The 27,500-nt window shown below is 41.1% G+C and overlaps 2 protein-coding genes across 2 annotated transcripts in view; both read right to left on the bottom strand.

Moving 5' to 3' along the window:
* The window catches only part of LOC121379022 (serine/threonine-protein kinase SBK1-like), a 42,919-nt gene extending 17,743 nt beyond the window's left edge, over positions 1-25,176 (bottom strand). Inside the window, exon 1 of the mRNA XM_041507463.1 lies at positions 24,942-25,176. The gene's annotated coding sequence lies outside the window, so the exon portion shown is untranslated. The remainder of the gene's footprint in view (positions 1-24,941) is intronic.
* LOC121379518 lies at positions 22,655-23,143 on the bottom strand. Its single transcript, XM_041508163.1, has one exon. It carries the CDS (start codon positions 23,141-23,143, stop codon positions 22,655-22,657), a length of 489 nt encoding a protein of 162 aa, XP_041364097.1.
* Positions 25,177-27,500: the final 2,324 nt, after the last annotated feature.

The following is a 27,500-nucleotide window of genomic DNA, read 5'->3' on the forward strand; positions in this document are numbered from 1 at the left end:
TGAAACTCTGACATCATTTGTCTGCTAAGCAGTCCACTAACACATCATGTAGAAGATAAACTGGTTCAGAAGCTACTATAAACAGGTTCAGAGGCGACGATAAACTGGTTCAGAGGCGACGATAAACTGGTTCAGAGGCGACGATAAACTGGTTCAGAGGCGATGATAAACTGGTTCAGAATCGACGATAAACCAATTCAGAGGCGTCAATAGAGTGGTTCAGAGTAGACGATAAACTGGTTCATGGGCGACGATACACTGATCAAGAGTCAACGAAAAACTGTCTCAGAGGCGAAAATTAACTGGTTCAAAGGCGAAAATAAACTGGTTCAAAGGCGAAAATAAACTGGTTCAGATACGACAGCCAATGTCTCGATACACACACACACAAGTCAGTTCATTAAAACCAAAAGTTGTAAAAATTCCATGCCAAATGATCCAAAAGGTTCGACTCCGAATAGTACATTATTTGTCTCTTTATTACCGTGTAAAGGAAAACATGGCTTTTTTTTCCTTTAGAAAATCTGCTTACGGTTTGTTTACGTCGCGTACGTTAAGAGGCATCGACGGACCTCAACCTATTCAATCTTTGATTTTTCTCCTTGATCAAATTCTGATACTGCCAATGGTTGATACGCCGGGCGCGCGCTCTAGTAAATGTCAAAGGTTCGGTCGTATTGATTGGTCGAAGCAAGGTGCCTACGCGGAGTTATTAATGATAAAATTCGCCAGGCAGCTAAGCTCCGGCGAATCTGACACAAAAAAAAAGTTTCAAGATTTCTGGAGAAATAATTGCATTAATACCCCCCAGGATTGATGCAAACATGTTCAGCAAAAATCCGATAAAATGGAGAAAGGTCTGCTTCTAGGTTGTCATAATTTGATCAGGCGTGGTGCAAAGAAACGTAACTTAATTAAAGTAACTAGCTTCGTTTTAGTTTAGTGCTTTGTTGATCTTCTCTCCAGGCACGTGAACAAACAAGGTACCTTTGCTTATCCAACACGCAGAACCGACACGTGCCCGGGGCGCCATTGCTCTCCAATGGCGAAACCTAGTAACTCAATTTGTATACGCCAGTCTTTGACGGGTCTATGGCGGGACGTAGACCAGTAGTAAAGCACTTGCCTGTTGCGCGGTCGGTCTAGGATCAACTCCCGTCGATGGGCCCATTAGCTATTTCTTGTTTCAGCCAGTGCACTGCGACTGATGTATCAAAGGCCGTGGTATGTGCTATCCTGTCTGTGGGATGGTGCATATAAAAGATCCCTTGCTGCTAATCGGAAATAGTAGCCTATGAAGTGGCGACAGCGGGTTTCCTCTCTCAATACCTGTGTGGTCCTTAACCATATGTCTGACGCCATATAACCGTAATTAAAATGTGGTGAGTGCGTCGTTAAATAAACCATTTCTTTCTTTCTTTCCTACCATTACTAGGTCACTGTGGTCTACTTACCATTCTACTAGAATGTGAATTCTTGGCCGGGGCATATCTTCCTTATACATTCATACAGGGGCATATAAAAGATTTCTTGATACTAATGGGAAAATGAAATGGGTTTCCTCTCTGCTCTAGTGGTGTCATTAAACAAAACAACGTTGAACTTTTATTTTAATCAACTGATGGATATTAGAGAATGGATGGTATATAGCCCAGTCGGTAGAGCGCTCACCTTAGGTGCTTCTTAGTAGGATCGAATCACCCCAGTGGATCCATTTACACACATAGTTTTTCCTGTTCCATCTAGTGCACCATGACTAGGAAGTTGCATATAAAATACCCCTTGTTGCTAATGGGAAAATGTAGCGGGTTTCCTTCAAGACAGCATAGTACAAAATTACCAAATGTTTGACATCCAATAGCCGATGATTATTAAATCAATGTACTCTAGTCGTGTCATTAAACAAAACAAAACGTTTTGTTATAGGTAATGAAATAAGATTCACAGTACCAACAAGTTAAAGTTTTTGTTTAACTACACCACGAGTGCACATTGGTTAATTAATCATCGGCTACATTAATTGCTAAGATGACCCACTGAACAATATATCCAAAATCTATCTGTCACCGGGAAAGGTGCTAATTAGCATAAATTCAATATGGCCGCCAACACCAACTTTGAGTCCCTATATTTCCTAAACGGTTGATTTTAGACCCCATAAATCTATAATGATCCGTTAGAAATAGGATACCAAAAAAAAAAAAAAAAAAAAATCTTGTTAAAAATATATTGTGACGCACATATGATATCATGACGCAAACCTACCAGAGATTATATGGAAACAGGATTTATATTTTTACTAAAAGAGTTTTTACTCAGTTTCCTCAGTTAAATTGTCAAAATTACCACATTTTATTTATGGTTATATGGCGTCGGACATATTGTTAAGGACCACACAGATATGAGAAAAGAAACCCGCTGTCGCCACTTCATGGGCTACTCTTTTCGATTAGCGGCAAGGGATCGTTTATATACACCATCCCACAGAGAGGATAGTACATACCACGGCCTTTGTTACACCAACTGTGGAGCACTGGCTGGAACGAGAAATAGCCCTTTGGGCCCACCGACGGGAATCGATCGTGCATCAGGCGAGCGCTGTACCACTGAGCTACGTCCTGCTCTCCCCCCTCCCCCAAGCTGTGGGAGACGGGAGTAAGAGGTCATGTTATCAACCACGGAACGTTGGGTGTCAGATCACTCTTGCTGTCACGAAAGTTAAAGTTTGTTTAGTTTAACGACACCACTAGAGAACATTGATTTATTAATAATCGGCTATTGGATATCAAACATTTGGTAATTATGACATTCAGTATTAGAGAAGAAACCCGCTACATTTTTCCATTAGCAGTAATGGATTTTTTACATGTACCATCCAATACAAAGGATAGCACATGCCACGACATTGGCTAGAACGAGAAATAGCCCAATCGTCCCAACGACGGGATTCGATCCTAGACCGATCGTGCAGCAGTCGAGAGATTTACTACTGGGCTATGTCCACGAGGAGTTGTTCTCCGTGATGTTATGTATCGACCCTCCCGACCATTTCCCCCTCCACTGCAAACTCCTACCTAGACTAATGTCGGGCGGTGTAGAGCACCAACCCCATCCCCCCAATACGAAGTTATACCCAGCGAGTGTAAGAGAGTTTTTTTTCCTGCCAGAAAAACAAGTGTCATTGTTATGGGCGTATGGGGACTCTTTGATTTAGGGGGGCTGGAGGGGTTGGTTTGCTCGAAATTTTACCCAGATAAAATGTGCCCGAATTTTCTCCCCTGTTTTGCCGGAATTTGGTGGGGGGGGGGGCAATCGTACGCCCATGGTCATTGTTAGTTTAAACGCGCCTTTTTATCTGTTTAGAAAATACCTCTTACTGTGCCTTGATTATGTCTGTACTGCCACCCCACGCATTTTAAACTAGGTACGCACTTGCAATATCAACCAGAAACTAGGGTTAATCTACTATTAAAACCAGATACACTTATACCAATGCAGTGTACCCCTTGTCCCACTTTTGGATACCCTTGTGAAAACATTATGCTGCTAACTACGGCACCGCTGGTGACATTAAATACTGACAGACACCAGGTGTGTGTTTCAAAGACCTCCACTCACCTGAACACCGCCCTAGAGTGCCGCTCCCTCGAGACGCCGACATCCATTATGAAATTCTCAGAATGAATCCCAAGAACGTGGCTGAGACTTATTTTTACAGTTTATCGATTTCTGTCTAGAAAACGTCTATGAATGACTCATCTATCGCAGACGCTTCAAGAAGCATGCGTAGAACGAGAGAGAGAGAGAGAGAGAGAGAGAGAGAGAGAGAGAGAGAGAGAGAGAGAGAGAGAGAGAGAGAGAGAGAGAGAGATGTTTTATTTCACGACGTACTCAACACATTTTAATTTCTTCTCGTCAAACATATATAATGAGAGGAAACCCGTTTCTGCTCTTGTCGATTAGCAACAAGGGATCTATTATATTTGCACCACCCCACAGACAGGATAGTACATGCCAAGGCAATTGTGACACCAATTGTGGAACACTGGATGGGACGAGAAATAGCAAAATGGATCCACCGACAAGGATCGATCCCAGACCGACCGCACATCAAACGAGCGCTTTACTACTGGCTACGTCCCGCCCCTTTTGAGCTTGTGGTCCTATAAATAGTGCAGTAAAAATAGGTCTTAACCTAGAACAAATGGCAACAGGAGGGATTTTGTGTGTGTTATATTGCTAAGATGACCCACTGAACAATATATCCAAAATCTATCTGACACCGGGAAAGGTGCTAATTAGCATAAATTCAATATGGCCGCCAACACCAACTTTGAGTCTCTACATCTCCTAATCGGTTGATTTTAGACCCCATAAATCTATAATGATCCGTTAGAAATATGATACCAAAAAAAAAATAAAAAAATATATATATATCAAAATATCTTGTTTAAAATATATTGTGACGCACATATGATATCATGACGCAAACCTACCACAGATTATATGGAAACAGGATTTATATTTTTACTCGAAAGAGTTTTCACTCAGTTTCCTCTGAAGAATAAATTGTCAGAATTACCACATGTTCGACATCCAATACCCGATGATTAATTAATCAACGTGCTCGTGTCTTGTCATTTATCAAAGAAAGAAGTGTTTTATTTAACGACGCACTCAACACATTTTATTTACGGTTATATGGCGTCAGACATATGGTTAAGGACCACACATATTTTTAAAGAGGAAACCCGCTGTCGCCACATAGGCTACTCTTTTACGACAGGCAGCAAGGGATCTTTTATTTGCGCTTCCCACAGGCAGGATAGCACAAACCATCGCCTTTGTTGAACCAGTTATGGATCACTGGTCGGTGCAAGTGGTTTACACCTACCCATTGAGCCTTGTGGAGCACTCACTCAGGGTTTGGAGTCGGTATCTGGATTAAAAATCCCATGTCTCGACTGGGATCCGAACCCAGTACCTACCAGCCTGTAGACCGATGGCCTGCCACGACGCCACCGAGGCCGGTCTGTCATTTATCAATGCACGAACTGGTACGATTTAACCACATGTATCACACGGCGTTTTTAAAGTACCGTACACCTTTAAGTTTTATGAGCACAATATCAGGTAAGTAGAAAGTAACAACCAAAATGGCAAAATCATGGTTTACCCCCCCCCCCCCCCACACACCAAACAAAAAATACCCCCCCCCCCCCCATATTTCCCACCTCCAGCCCAAGAAAACACACAATAAAGAGAACAACAACAAAATGAAACCAAACAAACAAACAAACCAAACAAAATCCCCCCCCCCCAAAGACAACACTTACCAACCCCTCCCCCCCAAAAACCCTAAAAGTTTCATTTAAATAACAAAACGAAAGCAATCATATTTTTATTTTATTTTATTTTATTTTATTAAATTAACTGTCCCTTCGAAAAAAATCTACATTAAAAATAATGATTAAAAAAATAAAAATATGCGAAATTGTAAACTACTCTCATTTGTGAAAATGGGCGGGACATAGCCCAGTGGTAAAGCGCTCGCTTGATGCGCGGTCGGTTTGGTATCGATCCCCTTCGGTGGGCCCATTGGGCTATTTATCGTTCCAGCTAGTGCACCACGACTGGTATATCAAAGGCCGTGGTATGTGCTATCCTGTCTGTGTTATGGTGCATATAAAAGATCCCTTATTGCTAATCGGAAAGAATAGCCCATGAAGTGGCGACAGCGGGTTTTTTCTCTTATTATCTGTGTGGTCCTTAACCATATGTTTGACGCCATATAACCGTAAATAAAATGTGTTGAGTGCGTCGTTAAATAAAACATTTCCTTCTTTCATTTGTGCAAATGGTCAACATAGTCAGATCTAGTTGTTTGGGTGTTTTGTTTTTATTTTCTTCTTCTTCTTCTCCTTCTTCTTCTTATTTTAAACCAAGATAATATTCCAGCCAGTCATAAAGGTCGTTCTTTGATCTCTAGGTGATCGTTTTAAATACGTAAGACTGTACGTGGGTATGAGTCATTGTCACGTGGTCTATATTAGAGGTATCGGGCCACAGAGGACGTCCCACGCGTTATTATTTTCATTACAGAAATAGATCTCATTAGACTGTCAGAGAAAACCACCAGCAGTGGCGTGCATTATTACTTTACAGTGCCTAAAGGACAACATCCACATTATTATGTTCACACGTGTGTAAAGTGACACCATTGTTAACAGGCGACAGCGAACAAATGACAAAAAGAAATGAAATATTCTTATGGGTGTTTTTTGTTTGTTTGGGTTTTTGCTATTTTTTCTTTTTTTCTTTTTAACATTTTTTATTTATTTTTATTTTTTGTTTGTTTGTTTTTTTCTTCTTCTTTTTTGCTGCTTTTCCTTTTCTTTATAAAAAATCTTTTAAATTGTTTTATTTTCTTTCAATGCCAATTGCATGCAAATTTAACGGTAAATTGCAGGGTCTAAAGAAGGTGGTTGGAAGGACTGTTGCTTCCAAAAATGTATTAAAACGTACCCTTAGTTTAAGTGTCCTTTTTGGCTAGCTACAGAAGACCTTATGTCATTCTTTTTTTATTGATACCCCCCCCCCCCCCCCCCCCCCCCCCCCCCCGTTATTTTAGGCTATGTACGCAGTGAATTTTAAAGCAGGAGCTTTAAATTAATGTAGGAAAAAAGTACGAAAACATTCCGTCAGTTACTAGTATTTGATAGGATCAAAGAAACATGATACATCAACGTTTTAATATTGTACCGAAATCAGAAATAATTTCACTTAATTATGCTGATTGTTACCCCCCCAACCCCCCCCAAAAAAAACCCCACAACAACAAACAAAAAAAAACACACACACACACACACACACAAAACCCCACAAAACCCCCCAATAAAACCCCCCCAAACGAAACAACAACAAAAACAAAACAAATAAAATAAAAATGAAAAACGACAAATAAACAAGCAAACAAAACCACCCCCGAAAATAACCCAAAACCATCAAAACCCCAACAAATACCCCCCAACCCCCCCCCCCCCGAAAAAACCCCCAACAACAACCACCACCAAAAACACCACCACCAAAAGAACAACAATAACATCAACAACAAAAAAAAAAAAAAAAAAAAAAAAAGAAAGAGAGAAAGAAAGAAAGAAAGAAATAAAGCACCCCTGGTGAGAAGTGAAAAGGAGAAAAAGCATTCCCAAGTCTTAATGTAATAAATCCATCATTGCAGCGGAATTTAAATAATTAATTACATCCGGTCGCCAGGTGGAAACAACCCCCTGGATCGGCTCAGCCTTTTCCTTTCTGACGAGTATCGAGCGATGACGTCATACCTCCAGGACTGCCAGGCCGCCCGGCGAGCAACAGGGGCTCTCATTGGATTGTCCTTGTTCGGCTGTCAATGGGCCATCCAATGAGCGACACAATTTATTAGTTAATAACCGTAATCCCACCCCCTCCCTTCCAACGTGTTTGATTTTTTTGTTCGTTCTTCATGATATCGGTGGAATGTATAAGAATGTGATCAATCATTCTATTGGCAACACACTGAAGTGGATTGCGTTCATTTCCGTCAATATTCGTTAATACCCGTTGTCCTGTTTTCCCTCTTTTTCCCTCTGCACGTTCTCAGTGTCCTCGATAAATCGATTAATCGATACGACAAATCGCTGTGTATCAAATCACGTTTACAGGCATCGGAAGGTCTCAGCAGTGTGTGTGTGTGTGTGTGTGTGTGTGTGTGTGTGTGTGTGTGTGTGTGTTGGCAATTATATTAATTCACCTTTCAACTAAATATGATTGCTAAATATAACCGTAAATAAAATGTGTTGAGTGCGTCATTAAATAAAACATTTCCTTCCTTCCTTCCTTCCTTCCTTCCATCCATATACGAAACGCCATACAGAATGCTACCTTGGTTTGCGACGATGGCCCCAACTAGTGCCGTAGTACAGTGTACAGTTGTGTCTACAAGAAAGTACAGTGTACCTGAAAGACGAAGCTGTAGGAATTTATACAGAGGGGTCCAGACTGTGGCTAGCCACGTTTTTAGTGGGATCGAGACATACTACCCCGAAAAATACATATTAAAAAAGAAATTCGCTTTAGCAGTGAGAGGTTTTGACACCCGACCTCGCCCCCTACACACGCGCCTACCCATGCTGCTTTTTTTCCCATTAAGAGTTGATTATATGGCTGCAGTGGGTTTCCCCTCTGTCTTTCTTTCAACCATATGTTACAGTTTGACGCCATATATAATAATGTAATAGCCGTATAGTTTCCAATGCGCTGAAGCATATTTCATTCATTTCCTCTAAATACCAGCCCTAGCCAGAGGAAGGAAATGGTTTATTTAACGACGCACTCAACACATTTTATTTATGGTTATATGGCGTCGGACACATGGTTAAGGACTACACAGATATTGAGGGAGGAAACCCGCTGTCGCCACTTCATGGGTTACTTTTTTTTTCGAGAAAACTTTTATATGCACCATCCCCTAGACAGGATAGCACATACCACGGCCTTTGATGTACCAGTCGTGGTGTACTGGCTGGAGCGAAAAATAGCTCAATGGGCCTACTGACGGGGGTCGATCCCAAACCGACCGCGCATCAAGCGAACAGTTTTACCACTGGACTACGACTCGCCCCCTTCCTAGCAGAGATACAAGATAAACGTGTATATCTTGATCGTCTTGTGTAATGTACATCCCGAGCTTGATGGGGTACCTGGTTCCCAGCAGTCATCACAAGCTCGTTCAGACCGGCCTGGCGATCAAGATAAACACCACAAGGTAAACCGGACGGCTTTCACCAGGCAAATGTTTTCTTCAAAGGTTTCCCCCGCTACAGCCCTGCCAAGGTAGCTCCAGCTTAAGGGCTGTTTTCAACTGGAAGAATGAGGAAACCGACTGTTTGAGCTGTGTAGGAAACTAAACAAACCGTAAACACGAATTAAGTGAATTTCTTCCAGATGGCGGGCTTGTTCCTGAGAGACAGAATTAGCAGCATGCGAATCTGCGGAGATACGTTGCAGGGCGATCTTTCGACATTCGGTAATTTCTGACAGATTAGAAGGTTTTCAATCTAAATGGAATTAGGGGATAACTGTGTCGTATTTGACAATTTGCGGACGTTAATTGCATCTTTCAAAGTCGTAAATTGACTTTTCCCTGTTAAGCAAAATACACAAGTGACGTAGCACAAAACGCTTTTGAACACGATTTTCACTAAAAATTTGTGATGAAATCTTTCAAAAGCAATTATATTTAGAGAAAGTACATTCAATCAAACATCCAGAGATAGGAATATGTAAATATGCTGTATGGGATTCCCAATTTCCGACACGTTAATGCTGGTCTTTACGACGCAAATGGATTTGATTAACCAATCGTTATAGTATACACAGACTGAATTATAATAAGATCTTAACGTCTATCAGTCTCGACCTGTTAGTTAATCTGACATGTGCCAACGTCATGTCATGCTCAGGTTAACTTCCGATGGAAACAGGCTACGAAAAAATACCCGCACAAGTAGTCCGCTGTTTGACTGTGATTATTGTTGTGGCAGACCGAGACAGCTTTGTAGTGGCAATTATTAGACTGACGTCTCGTTCCAGCCAGTGCACCACGACTGGTATATCAAAGGTCGTGGTATGTGCTATCCTGTTTGTGGGATGGCACATATAAAAGATCCCTTGTGGCACTGGATGTCAGTAATGTGACACTGAATGTCAGTAATGTGGCACTGAACGTCAGAAATGTGGCACAGTAAAATGTGGGACTGAATGTCTGGGCAATTGTCAGTAATGTGGGACTGAATGTCAGTCAGTAAGGTGGCACTGAACTGATGTGTCAGTAATTGTCAGGTGGACTGAATGTCAGTAATGTGGTACTGAATGTCAGTAATGGTGGCACTGAACGTCAGAAAATGTGGCACTGAATGTCAGTAAAATGAACGTCAGGTGGCACTGAATGTGATTGTCTGAGTAATGTGGTAACTGAATGTCAGTAATGTGGCACTGAATGTCAGTAATGTGGCTGAACGTGAATGAACGCCAGAAATGTGGCAGTAATGTGGCACTGAATGTCAGTCACTGAAATAATGTGGCACTGAATGTCAGTAATGTGGCACTGAACGATAAAGAAAAATGTGGCACTGGAACGTGGCCTGAATGTCAAATGTGGCACTGAACGTCAAAATGTAATGTGGCACTGAATGTCAGTAATGTGGCACTGGAACTGAACGTCAGTAATGTGGCACTGAATGTCAGTAATGGTGGCACTGAATGTGATAAATGTGGCACTAAATGTCAGTATTGTGGCACTGGATGTCAGTAATGTGGCACTGAATGTCAGTAATGTGGCACTGAACGTCAGCAATGTGACACTGATTGCCAGTAATGTGGCACTGAATGTCAGTAATGTGGCACTGAATATCAGTAATGGTGGCACTGAATGTCATAAATGTGGCACTGAATGTCAGTAATGTGGCACTGAATGTCAGAAATTTGGGACTGAATGTCATAAATGTGGCACTGAATGTCAGTAATATGGCACTGAATGTCAGTAATGTGGCACTGAATGTCAAAAATGTGGCACTGATTGTCAGTAATGTGGAACTGAATGTCAGTAATGTGGCACTGAATGTCAGTAATGTGGCACTGAATGTCAGTAATGTGGCACTGAACGCCAGAAATGTGGCACTGAACGTCAATAATGTGGCACTGAATGTCAGTAATGTGGCACTGAACGTCAGTAATGTGGCACTGAACGTCAGTAATGGTGGCACTGAATGTGATAAATGTGGCACTAAATGTCAGTATTGTGGCACTGGATGTCAGTAATGTGGCACTGAATGTCAGTAACGTGGCACTGAACGTCAGCAATGTGACACTGATTGCCAGTAATGTGGCACTGAATGTCAGTAATGTGGCACTGAATATCAGTAATGGTGGCACTGAATGTCATAAATGTGGCACTGAATGTCAGTAATGTGGCACTGAATGTCAGAAATTTGGGACTGAATGTCATAAATGTGGCACTGAATGTCAGTAATATGGCACTGAATGTCAGTAATGTGGCACTGAACGTCAGTAATGTGGCACTGATTGTCAGTAATGTGGCACTGAATGTCAGTAATGGTGGCACTGAATGTCATAAATGTGGCACTGAATGTCAGTAATGTGGCACTGAATGTCACAAATGTGGGACTGAATGTCAGTAATGTGGCACTGAATGTCAGTAATGAGGCACTGAATGTCAGAAATGTGGCACTGAATGTCAGTAATGTGTGGCACTGAATGACGGTAATGTGGCACTGAATGTCAGTAATGTGGCACTGAACGTCAGTAATGGTGGCACTGAATGTCAGTAATGTGGCACTGAATGTCAGTAATGTGGCACTGAATGTCAGTAATGTGGCACTGAACGTCAGTAATGTGGCACTGATTGTCAGTAATGTGGTACTGAATGTCAGAAATGTGACACTGAATGTCAGAAATGTTGCACTGAATGACGGTAATGTGGCACTGAATGTCAGTAATGTGGCACTGAATGTCAGTAATGTGGCACTGAATGTCAGTAATGTGGCACTGAATGTCAGTAATGTGGCACTGAATGTCAGTAATGTGGCACTGAATGTCAGAAATGTGGCACTGAATGCCAATAATGTGGAACTGAATACCAGTAATGTGGCACTGAATGTCAGAAATGAGGGACTGAATGTCAGTAATGTGGCACTGAATGTCAGTAATGTGGCACTGAATGTCAGAAATGTGGCACTGAATGTCAATAATGTGGCACTGAATGCCAGTAATGTGGAACTGAATGTCAGTAATGTGACACTGAATGTCAGAAATGAGGGACTGAATGTCAGTAATGTGGCAGTGAATGTCAGTAATGTGGCAGTGAATGTCAGAAATGTGGCACTGAATGTCAGAAATGTGGCACTGAATGTCAATAATGTGGCACTGAATGTCAATAATGTGGCACTGAATGCCAGTAATGTGGAACTGAATGTCAGTAATGTGGCACTGAATGTTAGAAATGAGGGACTGAATGTCAGTAATGTGGCACTGAATGTCAGAAATGTGGCACTGAATGTCAATAATGTGGCACTGAATGCCAGTAATGTGGAACTGAATGTCAGTAATGTGGCACTGAATGTCAGAAATGAGGGAATGAATGTCAGTAATGTTTGACTGAATGTCAGTAATGTTTGACTGAATGTCAGTAATGTGGGATTCAGTGTCAGCAACACTGTTAAGAAGAAGACGTTTGTTTTGTTTAACGACACCACTAGAGCATATTGATTTATGAATCATCGGCTATTGGATGTCAAATATTTGGTAATTTTGACATATAGTCTTTGAGAGGAAACCTGCTACATTTCTTTCAATTAGTAGCAAGGGATCTTTTATATGCACCATCCCACACAGGACAGCACATACCACGGTCTTTGATAGTCGTGGTGCACTGACTGGAACGAGAAATATCCCAATGGGCCCACAGACCGAGCGAGCGCTTTACCACTGGGCTACGTTCCGCCCTCAACACTGTTAACTTTCTGACACTCTAGATGAGGGTCTTAGTTACAGACTCTCTTTTCTGTCACAATTCTTATAACATTTTGCCTCTTTGCATCAGCGTAGATTTCAACAAATAACTATTTTGTTATGGTTGAACGGAAAGGAATATTTATTTAACAACACTCCAGCGCATTGTTTAATTCGTCGAGAGTATTCGTCGTGAACGGGGGAGGGGGTGGGGGGTGGGGGGTTCGGATCCCCTCGATGCCCTGGATCCGCGTCTAATAAATGTGGCAGAGAAGAAGAACGGAAACTCACTAAAGACACGTCACAAGTATTATGATTTAGAAACGCATAGATATATTTACACTCCTCAGACGTCAGCACTTACCACGACTTTTGATATACTAGTCGTGTAGCAGTGCAAACAGGGAAACAAACCCCACCAACTACATACACACACACACACGAACTCGTACACACAAACAACAAACACAAACGTACAAGTAAAGCAAATTTATACATACATTTTTATCGAATTTACTTTCCAAACAATGCTATTTTGTTCAACTGACACAATCACAAAATATTTATTTAACAGATGTCAAGACAAATTGATGGATTATAAATCTATAACCCATCGAATACGCCATTATGTGTTATGTACTAACGCCCGTTAAATAAACGTTCTCTGCGGCGAATGTTTATGGAAAGCCTCGAAGACACGCCATATGACCGAGTATTCCAGCGCTAACAGTAATACGAGCATACACATGTGTACTTACAGCATCCAGATGGAGACTAATAAGGTTTTTTTCAAAATTTTTTAAAGAAACGTGATAAAACCTGTTTGTTCTTGTAAACACAAACTTCATAATTCAAGGTTGTGAATTAATAACAAATACAACTTCCTCACCCCACTACCTCCCCTAACCCCCTCCCCCCCCCCCAAGAAAAGAGCCCCAAACAAACAAAACAAAGCAAAAAACACCAACCGAACCCAAAACCCACCACCACCACAAACTAACCCCCCAAACAAAACCCCCCAAAACACAAACAAAACGAAACAAAAACAAACCACCAAACCCAAGAAGCCGTATCCACCTCCAACAAAAAAACCCACCCATTCCACTAACGCTATAACTATCACCCCCGCACCCCCCGCACCCGAAAACCCCCACCACCAACCGAAAACAAAAACCCATACCCCTTCCTCCCAACAATAGCAAGAACAAAAATCACCATCCCCAGTACGAAACCCCATGTTGACATTATATTATTATGATCTTCCATGAATCCATCGTTCAGTAGGGGCTGGACGTAGCTTGACGCGCGGTCGGTTTGGGATCGATCCCCGTCAGTGGGCCCATTGGGCTATTTCTCGCTCCAGCCAGTGCACCACGACTGGTATAACAAAGGCTGTGGTATGTGCCACCCTGTCTGTGGGACGGTGCATATAAAAGATCCCTTGCTGCTAATCGGAAAGAGTAGCCCACGAAGTGGCAACAGCGGGTTTCCTCTTAATATCTGTGTGGTCCTTAACCATATGTCTGACGCCATATAACCGTAAATAAAAAAATATGTTGAGTGCATGGTTAATAAAACATTTTCCTTCCTTCCTTCCATAAATCCATTGCTCAGTAGCTTACTGGTAAAGCGCTCGCTTGATGCGCGATCGGTTTGTGATCGATCCCCGTCGATGAGCCCATTGGGCTATTTCTCGTTCCAGCCAGTGCACCACGACTGGTATAACAAAGGCTGTGGTATGTGCTATCCTGTCTGTGGGACGGTGCATATAAAAGATCCCTTGCTGCTAATCGGAAAGAGTAGCCCATTGCGTGGCGGCATCGGGTTTCCTCTCTTATTATCTGAGTAGTCCTTAACCATATGTCTGACGCCATATAGCTGTAATTAAAATGTGTTGAGTGCGTCGTTAAATAAAACATTCCTTTCTTCCTTTCATCGTTCAGTATGATATACTTTATTTGCTTTAAACCTTGCGGCTCATAGGCATAAAATACACAATGATACATAAACAGAAACATATACATGAGAGATCGTGTATTTGGAATATGGACATTCAAATGAGTGGAGAACGTAAATATGCTGCCTGTTTGAAATATTTACCAAGAGTCCAGAGTTGTTTTTTGTTTTGAACAGATAATAATTGTACAAGTTTATACACCGATGGTTTGAACCAATAATATAATATATATATAACGAGATCATAGATCTATATACAAGGGACATATCAAAATAAAGTGATATTCATCTTCTATGTCGTCCTTGTTGCACAATTTACATTTCTTTCTGGTCTTTCTATGTCATAATTTGTCCCTTGTTCAATGAGCAAACAAACACCAGAAGTGTACACCTAAGTGAAAATTTAGTCGCGCATTAGGCCACCCGCATAGACGTAGGGTGATGGCGAGTAGTATCGAAGGATTACGAAGAATGGCTCGCAACAGTAATATGGGTGAGCTATTCTAAATGATTAAAGAAAACTATATTCGATATTGAAGCTTTAGAAGAAAAAAAAAAACGAAAAAGGGTCGGGTTGCTGGTGCTCCCTTGCACTTACCATCGCGGCCGCCCCCTCTCCCAATCACCCCCAACTTTTCCTGTCCTTGACGGAGGAGCTGGCCGAGGCCGGCACCTGCGCCCATAACAGGTGTGCGCTACAACACTTTGTTCTGAATGTACAGGTAAAATCCTATGACCTGACCTGACCCTCCTCTAGATCCTCTGGCTGGAACCGCCCATGGCATAAAGATAAGTAGGAAACAAGAGAAAGAGGCCATAACAAGAATGGTGTTTATCTGAACATCACGTATTTACGCGGTTTCCAATGCTCACATCGATTGTGTAATTAAGATGCTCATCCTTGATATAGAATTGTCGATTGCAGTATAATGGATTAACGAAGACCCATTTCTTCTAGAAGATGCACACATAATTACTCATGTGTATATAGCACCTGCATGAGAGAGAGAGAGAGAGAGAGAGAGAGAGAGAGAGAGAGAGAGAGAGAGAGAGAGAGAGAGAGAGAGAGAGAGAGAGAGAGAGAGAGAGAGAGGGAGGGAGGGAGGGAGGAAGGGAGAGAGACAGAGAGAGAGGCGGAGGCAGGGGAGAGAGAGAGAGAGAGAGAGAGAGAGAGAGAGAGAGAGAGAGAGAGAGAGGGGGGGGGGAGGAAGACAGGAAGGAAATGTTTTATTTAACGACGCACTCAACACATTTTATTTACGGTTATATGACGTCAGACATATGGTTAAGGACCACGTAGATATTGAGAGAGGAAACCCGCTGTCGTCACTTCATGGGCTACTCTTTCCGATTAGCAGCAATGGATATTTTATATGCACCACCCCACAGACAGGATAGTACATACCATGGCCTTTGTTACACCAGTTGTGGAGCACAGGCTTGAACGATAGTTTACAAAGATGACAACTAATGAGTATTAAAGCACACAATAGAAATGTATTGTTCGACAGTAATCAATTATACATTTGGTTTTTTTAAATTAACAACATTTTGCAAAGCATTATTTTCAAGATACTATATAGGACTTTGTAGGCCTATTACACATTTAGCTGAACTGGTCTGATTCTCTTGGTAGCGCGTTTACGTCAATTCTAGAGAAATTCGGGGGAATGGTCTCCTGAAAAAAAAAGGTGAAAACTAGATGTCCTAAAATGCAATTTACTGCATTCTACAAGTAAAGGGACGGGATTCAGCTCAGTCGGTAGAACACTCGTCTGAGGTGCTTGCGTCAGTAGATCGAACCACCTCGGTGGATCCGTTCAACCGATTGGCGTCTTTCCTGACCCAATCAGTGCTCCACAACTGGCATATTCAAAGGCCGTTGTATGTACTGTCCTGTCTGGTCTGTGGGAAAGTGCATATTGAAGATCCCTTGCTGCTAATGGTAAAAAAATGTATCGGGTTTCCTCTCTAAGACTATTTTTCAAAATTACCACATGGTTAACATCCAGTAGCCGATTATTAATAAATCAGTGTGCTCCAATGGTGTTGTTAACAAAACAAACTTTAACTTTAAGTAAAATTCATCATTACAGAATGATGAAAATATAGGTTGAAATGTTTTCAAGCCAGCTCAGTTTGCCCGAACGCCTCCATCGCTTTTGGCTGAATACGAATATTTGCTCCAGTACTTGGAGGAACGAGTTGCCCCCTGCCCCCCCCCCCCCCCCCCCCCCCCCCCCCCCCCCACCCACCCAACACACTTCTGTCTCATACGCTTATGATCCAAACGACTATGAATTGGGACTGGGATACAAGTGAAAGTGTCTCACATTTATTCAATAAAACCGGCCTTGGTGGCGTAGTGGTTAGGCCATCGGTCTACAGGCTGGTAGGTACTGGGTTCGGATCCCAGTTGAGGCATGGGATTTTTAATCCAGATACCGACTCCAAACCCTGAGTGAGTGCTCCGACCAGTGATCCATAACTGGTTCAACAAAGGCCATGGTTTGTGCTATCTTGCCTGTGGAAAGCGCAAATAAAATATCCCTTGCTGCTAATCGGAAAGAGTAGCCCATGCAGTGGCGACAGCGGGTTTCCTCTCAAAATCTGTGTGGTCCTTAACCATATGTCTGACGCCATATAACCGCAAATAAAATGTGTTGAGCGCGTCGTTAAATAAAACACTTCTTTCTTTGTTCAATAAAGTTCTTAAGGAAATTAAGGGGCGGGATTTAGCTCAGTCGGTTGAGTGCTCGCCTGGGGTGCTTGCGTCGCAGGATCGAACCACCTCAGTGAATCCGTTCAAATGATTGGGGTTTTTCCCGTTCCAACCAGTGCACCACAATTGGTCAAAGGCCGTGGTATGTGCTTTCCTGTCTGTTGGAGAGTGCATATAAAAGGCCGTGGTATGTGCTTTCCTGTCTGTTGGAGAGTGCATATAAAAGGCCGTGGTATGTGCTTTCCTGTCTGTTGGAGAGTGCATATAAAAGATATTTTGCTGCATTAGGAAAAGGTAGCGGGTTTCCTCTGGTGACTTAATTACCAGAATTACCAAATATGTGACATCCAATAGACGATGATTAATTAATAAATGTGCTCTACTGGTGTCGTTGAACAAAACAAACTTCTTGGCGATATTAATTAATATGCAGTTTGCTAACTCCTTTTTCATACTGCTACCACTCCACCCCACCCCACCCCCCATATCCCTGCACATAGGTAAATAAGTAAGCAATGGCCTATATATACCTCGCTGACTATATATATACCTCGCTGACTATATATATACCTCGCTGACTATATATATACCTTGTAATTGCTTTGAGAGTTTGAACCCGCTAATGGACATTGACATACAAGTTCGATATTTAATTCGCTGTGGCTTAAACTGAAGCTGGGAAAAACAAATTACAATTGAAACATTAAATGATGCAGATTACAGGACATTTGCGTGGGCTATTGTACAAAAACAGGATTTTTTAAAGTACAAAAAGGATTTGGTGCTCGTTAAAAACGATTCTGAAAGCTCTTCTGATTTGCAGAGACGTCGCTGATGTCACTGTGAATGGAGAGTGAAACGGGATATAATACGCACTCGGCAAATTAACCGCCCACGTACGATGATTTCCTTAAGAACGCCAATTATCTTCGAACAGCCTAGGAGGTGTAGTGGTTAAGCCGTCGGACCTTAAACTAAGGCTGGCAGGTACTGAGTTCGCATCCAAGTACCTGCTTCCAGCCACAATGAAATTTAACGACTCTTTGAGAAGGTACTAGTTAAAACAGGTTCTAAATATATTCTACCATTACCCCCCACACACACACACACACACGAAACCCTCCCCCTTAAAAAACCCTACCACCCCCCAACTCCCCAAAACAACATAAAAAACAAAAACAATCACCCCCCAAAAAAAACAAAAACAACAACAAAAAAACCCACAACAAAAACAAAACAAACTAAAAACAATATTGAAAATTCTGAGGAATCCTTGAATGTTATATAGTCATAAAGGAAACGTATCTATGCCTGAATAACACGATATTGGTGCATATCGGCATTATAATGATATCCTAAGATATCTAAGAAGTTGTGACACGTGGACACCAAAAGCTGAAGCCGAAGGAATATTGCTGTACATGAAGGAGCAATTAAATATTGAAAAGCTGAAGACCTCCCTTTTTGTCATACGTTTGGAGGCCAGATGCCATTTGAATCCCTGTATGTAGCTGGATGTATAAACTGAGTTGATACCATTTGTTATCGATATTTGCTATACCACTAAATGGTGGTTATGTAGCAAAAGGCAAATGTTTTATTTAACGACATACTCAACACATTTTATTTACGGTTGTATGGCGTCGGACATTATGGTTAAGGACCACACAGGTATTGAGAGAGGAAACCCGCTGTCGCCACTTCATGGGCCACTCAGGGTAGTACATACCACGGCCTTTGTTACACCAGTTGTGGAGCACTGCCTGGAACGAGAAATAGCCCAATGGGTCCACCGTCGGGGATCGACCCAAGACCGACCGCGCATCAAGCGAACGCTTTACCACGCTTTACCACGTGGGCTACGTCCCGCCCTATGTAGTAAACGGATTTATGGTAGCTAGTGTTATCTGAAAAAGTGTCAAGTGCCATTTTTACTTAATAAGTAGTAAAATTGGTGAGGATATTTTATCAGTAATGTTTATTACCTGAAGTGAACATAATTTTCAGTTTTAATCAAGTATTAAATTTACTATAAACCCCCCAAAACATAATTCGTCACATAAATAAGAACTAAACATTGTCAAACTTAATTTCCTCCCTACCGTCCGCTCACCATTATTATTTTTTCTAACACGGCAATAAAATATATTTTCCAAATATAACCTTTGTTTTTCGTAAATAGATAATATCAATGGCTATAAATGAAAGCCAAACATTGTCATTACTGAGAAATATATCGTAAAGTCCTCTTCATCAGGTAATAATGACTTTCTTCCTGGTTGCATCTCTGTCTAATGATACTCTAGGATAATTAAAGCCGCACACCCTAGTTCCATCCAGCGAAAATAAATTATAATTTGGTTAATCTACAAACCTGTAACACACTTAGATCACGTTTTTATCAAATGGAGTGAAAAAGCAGGTTTTATATCGATAAATACCATGGGAATCCCCATGTCCCAATTACTTGAAATAATTTTGAAAGTTAGTATTTTGATGTCACCGGTAGATGTCGCTCGAAGCACAACAATGCCTACGTCACGACAAATTTCACAGACTTGGGGTGCGTTTCTTTCCCCTTCCTGGACATGTTCCAACTGTTCTGTCCTGGTTGTATCCCCTCTCCAGATATCGTAAGACTTAGCAAAATTATTGGTTTTAAGGGTTTGTAACGTTTTGTATTGAGACACTTACTTGTCTGAACTTTATTGTTACTGAAAATGTTCACGAACTGTGAAGAAAAATCTCACAAATGAACAACAACAAATCGGATGTTGATTGCGCGACCGTGCACGAGAAAACAAACCGAACCAAAATGATAACGGTCACGTGGTATACCAACGTCTGTGACATTGAAATGGAAATATCCCCTCTAAAAATAGATTAGACCTTGTCTGCTCAACGGTTTTTTCTCAAACGTGCGTCCGTTTTTAAGAAATACAAAAAATTTATTTTGTGGTATTACAAACACCAGGATTACCAGGATTACCCAAAAAACCCACTTCAGGTGAATGGAAATGTATATTCTAAATAATAAACGGTAAGTAAAGTGCAATTTTATTTGTGAAAAAATGGGTTTAATAGCGAAAAACAACGCCGTAATGGTTAACAACTAGCCGTAGCTAGGGTGTGTCCCTTTAATCCACAAGTTATATTTCACGACAGTGGACAAGCAGAGACAGGAATATTTGTTTAACCACACGGCAGAACGTTTTAAACGAGGGATATTTAATATCTAACATAATTATGGTTATTTTGAGATTTGGTCGAGAAACAGAAACATATATACACTATGCCATAGACAGGACAGCACATACCCCGAAGTTTGATATACCATTTGTGCCTAACGTGGTTATTTTAAACATTTGTTTATTTGTTTGTTTGTGTGTGTGAGAGAGAGAGAGAGAGAGAGAGAGAGAGAGAGAGAGAGAGAGAGAGAGAGAGAGAGAGAGAGAGAGAGACAGACAGACAGACAGACAGACAGACCCGTTTTCGCTAGATATAATTTTTACGAAACGAGTGAACTTCCCATGTTGGTATCTGGGAAGTTCACGAGTTTCGTAAAAAAATTTATCTAGTGAAAGTGAGTGTGGTATTTTATGTATTACGGAATGTGTATAGGACAGGACAGTAGATACAACGGACTTTGATGTTCCAGTTGTGCCTAAGAGAGAGAGAGAGAGAGAGAGAGAGAGAGAGAGAGAGAGAGAGAGAGAGAGAGAGAGAGAGAGAGAGAGAGAGAGAGAGAGAGAGAGAGAGAGGGGATGTTTTATGTAACGACGCAGTCAACACGTTTTAGTTACGGTTATATGGAAGGAAGGAAGAAAATGTTTTATTTAACCACGCACTCAACACATTTTATTTACGGTTATATGGCGTCGGACATATGATTATGGACCACACATATACTTAGAGAGGAAACCGGCTGTCGCCACTTCATTGGCTACTCTTTTCGATTTGCAACAAGGGTTCTTTTATATGCACCATCCCACAGACAGGATAGTACATACCACGGCTGTTGTTACACCAGTTGTGGAGCAGAGAGAGAGAGAGAGAGAGAGAGAGAGAGAGAGAGAGAGAGAGAGAGAGAGAGGATAGGTAGAAAGAGATAAAACCCGCCGCTACTACCTAGACTGCTCATATCAATAAAACAGCAACAACTTTAATATGTACCTTGTCATAAGCAGGACAGTACATACCATGGCCTTTGATGTACCAGTCGTAAGCCACTGGTTGGAACCATTAAAAACCTCAGTCCTGAGTCCACATATCTCAATCGATCCTATGTCCCACCGCACCGCTGGGCTACACTAAAATATCACTTGTAACATAACCTGCAGTTTTTATCCTCAGCGACAGACACGTACACGAATAGAATGGTAATGAAGATCCTTGGCCCCGACCTGTCATTATAGAAGACAGTTGTATTTGTGTCGTGTGTTACATTAAACTCGCACTAGCAGAGCAACGAACTTGAATCAGTCAAAGACACAAATGTATGGGAGTCGGGTTTCAGTGAGTAGTCTCAGCAGCAGCTGTTCCGTATACTTGTATATTGTAGGTATAAATTAAGTTTCTAGACAGGGAGTTGCAGAACAGATCCTACTTTGTTACACCCACGCCGTTATATTATTAATTAGTAGTGACAGATATATTGCACTATGAAGACGAGGATGCATAGTCATTTTGGTTTACTCCCATACAGTCGAAGTCCCATTTCGTAAAAACGGATGAGACTAATTACCTGGGGCCTAATTCACTAAACTCTCGCAGATTGCGATCTCGCAGTGCAATGCTAAAAGACTTCCAAAGAGGATGCTTTGTTGTCTAGCAGAGCCTAAGAGACCTTTGTGAATGAGGCCCCTGCCTTTTACCAAGAACACGAAAAATGTGGACCAATCCACATTACATCATTTATTAAAAAGTGTCACATGACAACAAACATAAAAACTAAATATTGTAAAAGTACAAGACATACAGATGTCATATTACGATATAGAACTTACAATATGGTAAAATAACTTTTTATAACTTGTGTTCATCCAAGTTTAATTAAATGACCAACTGTATCGAGGTACTGGAGAGGAGTCTTTGCTCCAGTCTGCAGTTGTGCTTTGAGGCGCACCAGTCTGTTATCTATTTCTTGATACACTCATTTCCTGGGGGGGGGGGGGGGGGGGGGGGGGGGAGAGAGGGGGCAGCCCCAAATTCGATTTGCATAATATTTGACCGCTCGGCTTTCTCGATTCCCTTAATTAAATCAATGAACCGATACAAGTTAGGTTGTTGATGAGGAAGATATCGGTTAATCAATTCATGGAAACCCTCACGGTTGTTGTTAGTCCGCGGGCCAGTTGTCAAATAGTGATTCCATAGGAGAATTGGGAAGCGAGAATCGTCGTCAACTCAGTTTGTCACCATATAGTCATTCATCTCGATGGCTGTGGGTACATCCGGGAACTGGTTCATGGCTTCCAACCACGTATCCTGGACCTCAGGGATGGGAAGGAGAGGAAGACATGCCGCTCGGCGGATCCATGTCCCCACAGTCGGATCGTTCTTGTAGAGAACCGCCAGGCCGAGATTCTGTGTCTTGCGCCAAACAGCTTGGCAGAAGTGGAAAAAAACACCTCTCGCGTCAGCGTGAGGAAACACTTGTTGAACCGCGCGAATAGCAGCAATCTCAAAATCAGTCTGAAATAATTGTGGATCCAATGGACGATTCACCACTTGTTGGACGTGAGTTTTCAGATTGTCAAAGAATCTGACGTATATAGTGATCTGTCGGTCAGGTTGCAGTGCAGAGACAAGGGGGTAGGTATGAAATCCAGAACGAGCATGCAGTATGTAAGGCTGGTTCCACAGAGGAGGGCAAGATGAAAATGTTCTGTCCATGTACACCGTTTCCGCAGTCTGTAGAGCTATCAGCTGGTCATCGGTGGCAAAAACAACTATTTAGTCGTCATCGCCGTCAGTGAAAAGTAGGAAGCGTTTGCCATCTCTGGTTTCTGTCCATGATGCATGTAAGTCCACCTGTGAACGGGTCTGTGGAAGAAGTGATATTGTGATTCTCCTCTGTCAGTACATGGCGATTATGATACTTGGATAGGTGGGAATAACTTGAACTTCGTCGGCATCTTGCAGATTAATCTCATCGTTATATATCTGTTGCATTGTGGCTGTGCCACTTCGCGCCCTCTTCCGCATTGTACTTATAAACTTAATGCAATTTTCATCATTCAGGGGATGGTCGTGGACGGAAATGTTTCGGACATACTCCTCAACGGTCGTCAGTTCAACCGTACATGGTCTAGCTTAACATAGCCAGTAAGTGCAGCCTTCCAAAATGTGGTTCACAGAGTATGCGTATCCATCTAATAAAACTTGGGGTTGGCCACGAGACGATTGAACAAATTCGACCTTTATTAGACCAGCCATACTGCTACTATGTGTAGTATGGTCACCTCTGTCTAATTTATACTCAGTATGTTGATGCGGTGTAGGGTGTTAATTAAATTAGAGAGGGTACGGCCCTGCGATATAAGGCGGAAGTGTAGTTGTCCGCACTTCTGCAAGACATTAAAACAATGGACTCCGCTGGTAACGCAAATAATGCTTATTCTAACTGTGACGTCACTGTCATTTGTGATTATACTAGTTCAGCTAAAACAGTTTGCGTTCACACTTACATTTTAACTACCTACCGAAGTGTTTTAGTTACACGGTATATAGTGAACAGATCGCGTTCACACTAACATTTTAAACTGTTTTAGTTATACCAGTTTAGTTAAACTAGTTTAAAGAGTAAGTGTGAAAGCAGCTAGGATTATGCCGTATCTCCCCTCGATAGCGTTTAAGTGTGGTAGACTTAAGACACAGTAAGTAGTCACCGGTAAAACAAGATTTAATTTTTTTTTTTTTTTAAACGAAACATTTATGAAAAAGGAATATTGCTATAAAATGTACTGGGGAAAAATCCTTTAGGCTACACCGAGACAAAAAACAAAACAAAAAACAACAACTTAGTAATACATCGCTATTGAAACGTCTCTACTACAATTAATGATAAATAAATAAATAAATAAATAAATAAAAAACAAATATTTATAAATAAATAAATAAATAAATAAATAAATATTTTCTCAAACTCTCAAGATGTATATTTTGTGTTTTGTCTTTTTGCGTTTCTCTCTAGTGTGTTGTCGCTGACATTCTTAAACGAGTAAAACAGCTTCAGAAATACTTTGTAAAATGAAATAAGATAAAATAAAATGAAATAAAGAAAGTAAATAAGTAAGTAAATAATCTAAGAAAGTAAATAAATAAATAAAAGTATTGAAGAGAAAAAAAGAAGAAGAAAAATTAAGATTATAAGAAAAAACAAAAAACCACAATCTTTAACACTCTTCTCTGCTCCCGCCCTCCCCCACCCCCCAAAACAAAGCACAAAACAACAACTACTCCACCCCCCAAAAACCCAACCTCAAAACCACAAAAAAAAAAGAAGACTCCCCCCCCCCAACTAATAAAAAAGAAGCAACACAACAAAAAAAACACCCCCAAAACAACACAAAAGAAACAAAAACAAACACTCAAACATAAACAACAAAAAGAAAACAGAAAAAGCCTCACACCCCCACCCCTACCCTACATTAAAGAAAACGATGCGACAGACGATAGCGACGCCACCTACCTGACATCCGTCATCTACGCACACGCACGACGTCTTCGACTCGTACACTGACACCCTGTTGGTTGCAACATGCTAACACCGCGTCGGTAGAAATAAATCTCCGCCGTTTTTCCTGTCACGGCATTGAATGAACTACGTACGCAACACAGTTATCGATTCCGCCTATTTATATCTTTCTCACTATGAGATCATGGCGGCTATTTACGTCACAGTCGCCGTTTTAAGACAGTAAAAAGAAAATAGAAAGGTTTGTGGTTGCCAGGGTTACACACAAGTAATTATAGCATTTTACGGTGGCTTACTGGAGTAAACCCATCAGCGATCGCTGATTGGTTACTTGCTTCTGGATAGCAGTTCCGCAGAAAATACTTTATTCAAGCAGACGCGAATTGGTTTTGCCGGATTTTATAACTTATGTTCGTAATTTCCGATTTCTTCTGCTCAAATTTGAAAGCATTGACCCGTGTGGTGTTTTAAGATCAAAAGTGGGAAACGGTATTACATCAAACTGAACAATAATGCAGGCGCATGTGCAAGACTTTTAGTAAGGGGGGGGGGGGGGGGGTGGTGGTCTAGATTGTAGCGATCGAAGTTGATAGAGGCGTCGAGTCATGCTCCCCCAGAAAATATATTGAGTAAAAAGAATATTTGCTTAAGAAGGGAGGTGTTTCGATACCCGAAACTATCCCCCTGCATTCGCGCCTGAAATTGAATGTTATATCCGATGCTATTTATTATATAAAAGATCCCTTGCTGCTAATTGAAAAAAGTAGCCCATGAAGTCGCGACAGCGGGTTTCCTCTCTTAATATCTGTGTTGTGTTTAACCATATGTCCCACGCCATATAACCGTAAATAAAATGTGTTGAGTGCGTCGTTAAATAAAACATTTCCTTCCTTCTTTCTTATTATATAGCAACGACGGAAACAGCGGCAGTAGCATAAGTAGTATAGTAGTAATAATAGTAGGCCTAGTAGTAGTAGTAGTAGTAGTAGTAGTAGTAGTAGTAGTAGTAGTAGCAGTAGTAGTAGCAGTAGCATAAGTAGTATAGTAGTAATAATAGCAGGCCTAGTAGTAGTAGTAGTAGTAGTAGTAGTAGTAGTAGTAGCAGTAGCATAAGTAGTATAGTAGTAATAATAGTAGGCCTAGTAGTAGTAGTAGTAGCAGTAGCATAAGTAGTATAGTAGTAATAATAGTAGGCCTAGTAGTAGTAGTAGTAATAATAGTAGGCCTAGTAGTAGTAGTAGTAGTAGCACTAGCAGTAGCAGTAGCAGTAGACGTAGCAGCAGCAGCAGTAGCAGTAGTAGCAGTAGCAGTAGCAGCAGTAGAAGTAGTAGTAGTAGTAGTAGTAGTAGTAGTAGTAGTAGTAGTAGCAGCAGCAGCAGCAGCAGCAGCAGCAGCAGTAGTAGTAGTAGTAGTAGTAGTAATACATAGTAAAAGGAAAACAAGGGGAAAACATAATAATAAATTAGCAATAATAAATATGAAATCCAACTAAACAACTAATAATATTTTAACGACAGTTTAAATTTTGTTTTAACAATCAGTGTGTTCGGTAGAACATCTGCACATATATAGAGAGAAACATCTGTAGCAGGTTCTGACATGATGTATAAAATTGTACACACTGATGTCTTAGACTAACAGCAGTGCTCATTAAAACTACATTAGCTGTGGTTATGTGTTTGGAAGGAAGGAAGGAAATGTCTATTTAACGACGCACTCAACACATTTTATTTACGGTTATATGGCGTCAGACATACGGTTAAGGACCACACAGATATTGAGAGGAAACCTGCTGTCGCCACTTCATGAGCTACTCTTTTCGTTTAGCAGCAAGGGATCTTTTATATGCACCATCCCACAGACAGGATAGCACATGCCACGGTCTTTGATGTACCAGTCGTGGTGCACTGGCTGGAGCGAGAAATCCACTTCGGAAGTTAGCGTGCTAATTCTTCCAGCTAAAGTGACATTTCAATAGGAATCGGACGGTGCTACATTAAACTCAATAATTTGATAGCTGACTGCTGGGTGATGTAAATTGATCAGTCGTTTTCCCAAACGACAAGAAGTCGATTACTTCCTATGCGGGAAAAATTACACGGATGAAAAACAAATGAAAAAAAAGAAGACTGAGTTCCAAATCAAAACCGGAATTTGAAGGTCTAAACAAAACGTCTATTTTTAGATATTCTAAATGCATGACACAGTTCCAAATTTCTTTTTCAGGCTGTTAAACCATACCTGTGGATTAGCTGAATTCCAACATGGTAAACTGCAAATATAAAGGCGCAACTTATTTTTAGTCTAATGTGTAATAAAAAAGGAGGCGAAATAATAAAATAATACATATATAGAAACATACAAACAAACATACACACACACACACACATACACCCACATACATGTACACACATACATACATAAACATAGACACACACATACACACATACACACATACACACACACATACATACACATACACACACACACACATACACACATACACATACACACACATACACATACATACACACACACATACACACACACACA

Source organism: Gigantopelta aegis, chromosome 8 (assembly GCF_016097555.1).
Source record: "Gigantopelta aegis isolate Gae_Host chromosome 8, Gae_host_genome, whole genome shotgun sequence".
NCBI classification, from domain to species: domain Eukaryota; kingdom Metazoa; phylum Mollusca; class Gastropoda; order Neomphalida; family Peltospiridae; genus Gigantopelta; species Gigantopelta aegis.

Coding starts and splice junctions, on each gene's coding strand:
- LOC121379518 (XM_041508163.1), bottom strand. CDS start 23,143: ATGGACAGAACATTTTCATCTTGCCCTCCTCTGTGGAACCAGCCTTAC.